The following is a 7,618-nucleotide window of genomic DNA, read 5'->3' on the forward strand; positions in this document are numbered from 1 at the left end:
AAGAAGAAGATAAGGAGGGAGAAGAGGAGAAGAAGTGTGTTGATGATGTTTTTTGATTTAAACAAACATCTGGAACATCTGCACTCACTGATCACTTTATTAGGAACACCTACACAGATGTGTATCTAGTTACACTCACAGTCTATGGTTACACTACACATTCAGCTTATAACTGCATTCATCACCGAGGTCACATGACTGTGGCTACATGAGCCTGTTTATTAATAATCCTTTCATAAATATCTTTCTGTCGCTTTAATGTGAACTGACTCACATTCTATTTCATAATAAATATTTTTATCGGTAAATGTTTCTAAATTATTCTTAGAGTTGTGGCTACGTGGCCCCAGCAAGTAAATGGTTTATTGGAACGTACTTTGGATTTATTCTTTGTACATAATTATAATGAAATGTAATATGTGGTTTTAATGGCTTCGTGTCATGTGACTTTTGTATTCCTCCACATGGCCCATAGCGTGGATTAAGAGTAGTAGTCTCTAAAGTTAACATCTGGGGTTCTGGAGGAGGGCACAGAGGAGAACTCACCTTCAGCTGTAAACACAGGATCAAACTCTTAGTTTGAGTTTACTTTATAAGAAGAGTTTAAAAATCTGGAGTTAAATCCCCCGAACACGAAGCTTGATGCGGGGTACGAACGCTCTAACAGCGCGGCGACTGGGGAAGGAAAAGCGCGACGGACTACCATCGCTCATATTTCCGTTAACAACAAACCTGCTACGATCTCAAGTGTATTGTTAGTTAGTTCTTCTCAGCATGTCAACATAAGTAGTTAGTTATTATTTACAAGTGGATTAATTAGAGAACACGCAGCTTAGTGTCACCCTGACGACACGATGGGTGAATGTTCGTGTCGCTTCGTGATGAACGTGAATCAGCAAACAAATGATTCCGCCCAGTGTTAGCTAACAGGCTAAAGCTGTGCGGTGACATGCTACTGTAGCATCTGGAGAAACCCGGAGGAAAACATGAGCCTCGTTTGTTCAGCAGACATTTAGTTTATTCATTAAAACCAAAGACACAGAGGGGAAGCTCTGGTTTTAAATTCAGATCGTTTCCTGGTTGAGAAGGTTTTTCGTCAGGTGAGTTGACATCTTGTGATCAACAGGGAATATTTCGATTTTTATGAATATGTCGATGTAGACTGACTAAGGCAATCAGTGTTTTACATACTCTTTAATTCACACTGCCCATGCTCTAGTTATTGGTCATATTAACTGTGTATGTGTATTTATTTATTATTAAAATAACTCATATAACTGTAATTCAGTAACTAATGTGCAACTCTCTTACACTGTGTATGTGTACTCTGCCCACGTATGAAAATACCCAGTTTACACTATATAGTATTTATATTCGGTTTATATTTGTATATTTCCTTGCCTTTATACTGCATGTTTACTAATGTATTACTTTATATATATGTTATTTTAGTACCTGTCTGATTTTTTATATATTATAATGTTTAGTAGATGTGCAGCAAATTTCGTTGTACAATGACAGTAAAAGCATTACATTCTATCCTCTTTGGCCTGTAATTCTTTTGTCACTGTACTTACAGGTCAGCACATATTGCAGATCGGCAAAATGAAGATGTTCTCAGTGGCCCACAAGACGGTCTTTGTTGTGGACCACTGTCCCTACATGGCCGAGTCCAGTCGTCAGCAGGTGGAGTGCGACGTGCTGACAAAGAGTCGGGCTCAGGGGGTTATTCCATTGGCTCCTGTGTCCAAGTCCCTGTGGACGTGTGCTGTGGAGTGCTCCATGGAGTACTGTCGGATTCTCTATGATATTTATCCAACGGACAAACTGGTAAGATTGATTTTTAAAATTTAGTTTTGTCTTTATCTTGTGCTTAAATGTTATCACTAGCAAAGTTGTTAACAGTTTGTGCCACCTCTTTATTTTACAGGTTAATTACATTGTGAGTGATTCAGAGTTTCACATATTGAACACCTGGAGGCAGGAGAATCAGACCACTCACGAGGTAATCATCTGTCTGTTAAACCCCAGTTAACCAGAATGCTGTAGTTGTATTTGCTTGTGTCTTCCACAGCTCCAGATTTTAGAGAAGGGCAACATTCTGGGTTAAGTCTTCTTCAGAACTAGTCTTGAAGTATGATTACATAATTTCTCTCCCTCTCTGGCAGCTGATGTCAGCTCTGGCAGCTGTTGGGCCACCTAACCCACGTGAGGACCCGGAGTGTTGCAGCATCCTGCATGGGCTGGTTTCTGCGGTGGAGTCGTTGTGCAAGATCACAGAGTTGCAGCACGAGAGGCGCACCAGTCTCATGGACACGGCTGAGAGAGTTGCCAACAGGGGTCGAATTATCTGCCTCACCAATGCTAAAAGGTAAACACTGTTGTTAATGTGCCTGAAATCAACAGAAACAACTAGGGGATGTTGTATTGTCACTTTTTTGTATTTGTGCATATATTTGGCCTTATCTTAAGGACATGATTTATCACATTACTTGATTTTTATTAAGCAAGCACCATATAATACAGATCCTTGAGGAATGTCCCAATGTCTCCTTTTGTGTCTCATCATACAGTGACACTCATGTGCGCATGTTGGAAGACTGCATCCAGGAGACAATTTTAGATCAGAACAAGCTGGCGGCAGGTTCAGACAGGTCAGTGTCAGATAACGTTCAAAGAAACGTCCCCCTGGTTTTAAATGAATCTGCTTTGGATGAACCTGGAATAGAAAAAAATTAATTGAAATGTGATATTGATAAAACTCGGATACTAAAGTCAGATACAATTGTGAGTCGTAGAATTGTTTTCCTATTTCTAACTCACAGTTGTGTGTTTCAGGCTCATGGCCATTCAGCAGTGTGAGCTGGTTTTAGTTCACATCTACCCACAGGGTGAAGACACGCTGGTGTCTGACCGAACTAAGAAAGAGGTGGGTGCTGACGAGAGGCTCCGTTTTTGAAGAATCGCCATCAGAATAACCCAGATAAAACAATTTGCCTATTGGGTATCTTTAACATCCAACCAAACCTAATGGATCCAAGTCACAGCTGTTATTTCTCTTCTCTCCCAGATCTCTCCTCTGCTCACTAGTGAGGTTCACAGTGTTCGTGCTGGGCGGCACCTCGCCACCAAACTCAACATTCTGGTCCAGCAGCACTTTGACTTGGCCTCGACCACCATAACAAACATCCCCATGAAGGTAAGGGCCGTCCTGCCCTTTAGTCTGGCTTTGACATGCCTCATCATGAAATAAACTCACATACATTTCAACATATTTTTTTCTTTCTCTAATATAACCTTGTCATGTCCAGAATGCATTTCACCATTTCCACTTTTTACTTGATTGCTTTGTTTTTGTTATTTTGCCTCTTCTCTCACAGCCCTCACACTTTTTCTTTGTGCTTGCTTAACCTCTTATGTTTGAAGCTTTCCCTCACCTCTAATGACTCATGAAACTTTACAGTCTTATCTTTTAGTTTTATCTCATCTGCACGTTGATATGACTGTGAACCTGCTGCTGGTTTCATGCTGTATTTTCTGTTTTGCTAGCCCACATTAAATGTTTGCGAACAGGTTAGTACTCTTACCACACACACATGCAAGTGAGGAAGGGGCAGAGTTGACACCATGTAGTGTACAGTATATATTTTGAGCTCTACTGTTGCAAACAGGTTTAGTTAATTTTGATGTGAATAGTTGAGCTGGTGAGGCTCCAGTGAAGGACAGGCAACTCTGGTCTCATTTGGACAATTGGGGTTTCAAATGGGGTTTGCTGGAAAAATACAAAGTCTTCTCACATTTATAACAACTCAATCATTTTAAAATAATTCAAATTATTTGAAGAAATCCCACATTTTTGGTTGTGTTGAGATAAGGTTTTCCACACAATAATGATTAAAAAAAAAAAAGCAGAATATTATTATGAAAGCTGCCTTCAAGTCGAGACATCTGAGACCAGCATTGCCTCTTCTGAGTTAAAATACTGTTAGTGTCTGTCAGGTGTTCTCACCTTTTGAAACTTATCCCAACTCTCCCAGGTCGTCGTTTCCCTCATCAGTTCCCACTCACTCTCCCTTTAGTGTCTTTGTGTGCTCCATTGTGCTGTCTTGATAACTAGTTCTTTAACCCTGACCATACTCTAAATGTTAAAACATGATTCCACCTGTGCTAGTCTTAAAACTACAATGTATTTCCGAAACAAAGCTCAAATTAAAAGCCAAAGTTTGTTTTTTACATCATTAGTTTTCAGATGCTGTTTCGGTGCCAAGGCCAAAATGTATACATCTGTCTTTTTGTAAATTGTCCAACAAGTATAGGCTCAATAGAAGCTTTGTATTGTGTGACTTTAAGTGTGTTTTCATTAAAACAAGTCTCTTATGTAGATAGGAGAAAACCTACTCGAGTTATTCAGCAAGTCAACATTTTCCTTTTAATTTGCCCATCATCATTTACCCTTCGGAACATGAAATCAGCAGTGTGTGTGTTTGTGCATTTGTGTGGGTGTGTTTGTGTTTGCGTGTGTGTGAGTTTACACATTCATGCTGACCTGTATTTGTCGTTGTCTCTGTGGATGGACAGGAAGAGCAGCACGCCAACACATCAGCCAATTACGACGTTGAGCTCCTGCATCACAAAGACGCTCACCTGGAGTTCTTTAAAAGTGGTGGGTACCGGTTATTGGCATTTTTAAAGGCAAAGGCCCCACTGTTTAACAACCACAACTCGAGACACAACAAGATCGACATCCTGTGTTTTTAGTTGTTGAATATGTTTGAAAGTCACTCAATTATAATCAGAATTTAACAGTTCACATTTTGTCTTTTCACTTTGCAGGAGACTTGCACATGGCTGGAACCAGCACTCGAGAAAATGGACTCAAAGAGACGGTAACTCTGAAATGGTGCACTCCAAGAACCAACAGCATAGGTGGGCACAGCCAGCTTAGCTTCCTTGTTGTTAGTAATTATTGAACTTTATGAAAATGTTTAATATGTATTGTACTCTAAAAGTTTTAAATCATAATGCCAGGTTGGTTGTCCCAAGTTTTCACAAGTTAAATATTTTATAGAGAAATGTCCTTATTTTTACATATATGATGTAACTATTAATTTTTTTAATTGGCGGAAGTTTCTGGATAGATACTTTTACAACAGTCCTGTTGATGGTTTGGAGGTAGCTGTAAGTAAAGACAGGTAGAGTGCATTGCTCAGGAAAGGCAGTTATCTGTTGACCCAACTGTAATGAAAGATTCCTGATTTAGTTGTTTGAGCTTGTTCTTTTTCTCCACCTCAGAACTACATTACTGCACTGGAGCGTATCGCATCTCCCCCACAGATGTAAACAGTCGACCATCGTCATGTTTGACAAATTTTCTCCTGAACGGTAAAAGGGATAAATCTGTATTTAAAACATTTTCTAGACTATTCATAGTTCTTTATTGGAGCAGGTGTCTTGTCTGAGATGCTGAATGACATTAACAGAAGTTACCATCAAGTCAGTGGTTAAGATTAACCTGTAGAGGGCAATAGTTTTATCATCTTTCCTGTAACCACCAACATTTCCTCTATCTCAACTGATCTTATCACTAATTGTTTGGGGACGACTTCTCTTACCAACCGCAGGTCGATCAGTCCTTCTGGAGCAGCCCAGGAAGTCGGGTTCAAAGGTCATCAGCCACATGCTCAGCAGCCACGGCGGCGAGATCTTTCTGCATGTGCTCAACAGCAACCGCTCCACCCTCGAGGACCCGCCCTCCATCAGCGAGGGCTGTGGAGGCCGAGTGACAGATTACAGGATCACAGTGAGTTCTGCTCAAATCACACCGTTAAAATGCATTAAGTACCAAGATGGTTCTGATAGGAACTGATGTTTGTCTCCCTCAGGACTTTGGAGAATTTATGAGGGAGAACCGTCTGACCCCAGTGTCAGAGTCTTCCCACAATCCTTCGGGCAAGCTGCCAGCTGAGAGGGCTAAGGCTCAGCTAGAGCGTTACACTCGATACTGGCCAATGATCATCTCCCAGACCACCATTTTTAACATGCAGGCCGTGAGTAGCATGTGAAAATATTTTGTGGCTTGTTCTATTATTGTAATCTATTATTATCTGCCTGGTTTTCTTGTGAGAGTTTGCCTCCATCAGCTCAGTCTGTCTTTCTGCATTTGCCCACTAGGTGGTTCCTCTTGCCAGCCTGATAGTGAAGGAGACTCTGACTGAGGACGATGTTCTGACCTGTCAGAAGACGGTTTACAACCTTGTCGACATGGAGAGGAAGAACGACCCACTTCCTATTTCCACTGTGGGATCCAGAGGCAAAGGCCCCAAGAGGTATTTATTTAAAAAAATTAATAAAACGAGCAACAATGAGCAACAATGACCCAGATAAGGAAAAGCAACCATCAGCAGGCTCGACTGATTTTCTGTTTTCATTTCCAGAGATGAACAGTATCGTATAATGTGGAACGAGCTGGAAACTTTGGTGAAAACTCATGCCGGAGCCACCGACAGACACCAGCGGGTTCTGGACTGCATCATCGCCTGTCGCAGCAAACCACCGGAGGAGGAGGAGAGAAAGAAGAGAGGGAGGAAGAGGGAGGAGAGGGAAGACAGGACGGAGAAAAATGGCAGCAAGGAAACGGAGGACAAAAGCTGGCAGGACTCAGAGAGGTAATTAACACTCGATTACATATACATTAAAATATTAATCATAACAAGAGGAGCAGTTGTATTTTCCGTGGCTTTCTAATATTCTTGTTTTGTCGTCGTTACACTAAAGGCTAAAGGGTTTGCTGGATAAAGAAGAGCCGGAGTCAGAGGTGATCAAGGACTCCCCCGATTCGCCAGAGCCGCTCAACAAGAAACCACGACTGTTGACAGAAGAGGTTCAGCCTCCAGAGCGAGCAAAAGGTATCAAAGTTCATCAGACTCTCACACTACAGAACAGCAAACACCCTTAAAATATCCTGTACATTAGATCAGTCGAGGCCCAACTTCAAGGGTATTTTGTTTTTGTGTGTCGCTGCAGGTCCCGTCTCGCTCCTCACCATGTGGACCAATCGCATCACCACAGCCAATTCCAGGAAGCACCAAGAGTTTGTCGGACGAGTGAGCTCAGTCAACAACAAGTTTGAGTTGTACCAGCAACTGAAAGATGAGAACGGGTGTGTTACTGTGAGATGTCAATCATTCGTCACTTTGTGTGTAACATTCCTCTGTGTGTCTTAATGTGTAACAGGTGCATTATGTCCAATTTCTTTACATTTTAAACATGATTCCATCTGATACTTTGTTATTTATGTATCAGACTTGACATTTTCTCTCTTTACAGGATGGATGTCCATGAAAACGGCAAAGCAACCAGATGATGTCGCCATGGATACCCTGCGCTTCAGACCTTTCCCAGGATGAGATTGTGGATCAGTGTTTTTCAGACTTTGGCGCCACTTTAAACCCCCAAAAACAAGGACATCGAAAGAAACTCGATGAACAAGCGGATTTATAGTTTTTTTACCCATGTTTTTGTAGATATGATGTTCACATATTGTGTAACACAATAAAAGCTGTCAGTAGAGAACTTTGCTGTTGGTGTTTGCATGAATTCACTTGAACCAGGATAAAAA

At 41.3% G+C, this 7,618-nt stretch overlaps 1 protein-coding gene across 2 annotated transcripts; it reads left to right on the top strand.

The window, feature by feature from the left end:
- Nucleotides 1-450: 450 nt before the first annotated feature.
- ints13 (integrator complex subunit 13) lies at nt 451-7,572 on the top strand. 2 transcript variants are annotated; one of them, XM_069520233.1, is made up of 18 exons: nt 451-1,100; nt 1,580-1,830; nt 1,931-2,005; nt 2,169-2,371; nt 2,574-2,654; nt 2,839-2,929; nt 3,071-3,199; nt 3,550-3,573; nt 4,579-4,663; nt 4,834-4,926; nt 5,293-5,382; nt 5,622-5,800; nt 5,883-6,047; nt 6,172-6,326; nt 6,435-6,665; nt 6,775-6,905; nt 7,024-7,159; nt 7,327-7,572. In XM_069520233.1, exons 2-18 carry the CDS (start codon nt 1,606-1,608, stop codon nt 7,361-7,363), a joined length of 2,130 nt encoding a protein of 709 aa, XP_069376334.1. In that variant the 5' UTR covers nt 451-1,100; nt 1,580-1,605; the 3' UTR covers nt 7,364-7,572. The 2 variants fall into 2 exon arrangements, with proteins under 2 accessions (XP_069376334.1, XP_019947922.1); XM_020092363.2 differs by lacking the exon at nt 3,550-3,573.
- The last annotated feature ends 46 nt before the right edge of the window (nt 7,573-7,618 follow it).

The sequence above is a fragment of the Paralichthys olivaceus genome, chromosome 23, assembly GCF_024713975.1.
Source record: "Paralichthys olivaceus isolate ysfri-2021 chromosome 23, ASM2471397v2, whole genome shotgun sequence".
NCBI classification, from domain to species: domain Eukaryota; kingdom Metazoa; phylum Chordata; class Actinopteri; order Pleuronectiformes; family Paralichthyidae; genus Paralichthys; species Paralichthys olivaceus.

What these genes read in the sequence shown, in the direction of transcription:
- ints13 (XM_069520233.1), top strand. Translation starts at nt 1,606, where the DNA reads ATGAAGATGTTCTCAGTGGCCCACAAGACGGTCTTTGTTGTGGACCAC. An exon ending in TAACAAACATCCCCATGAAG is followed by an intron (nt 3,200 to 3,549) that starts GTAAGGGCCGTC and finishes CTGTTTTGCTAG; the next exon opens with CCCACATTAAATGTTTGCGA. An exon ending in GCCTCCAGAGCGAGCAAAAG is followed by an intron (nt 6,906 to 7,023) that starts GTATCAAAGTTC and finishes GTGTCGCTGCAG; the next exon opens with GTCCCGTCTCGCTCCTCACC.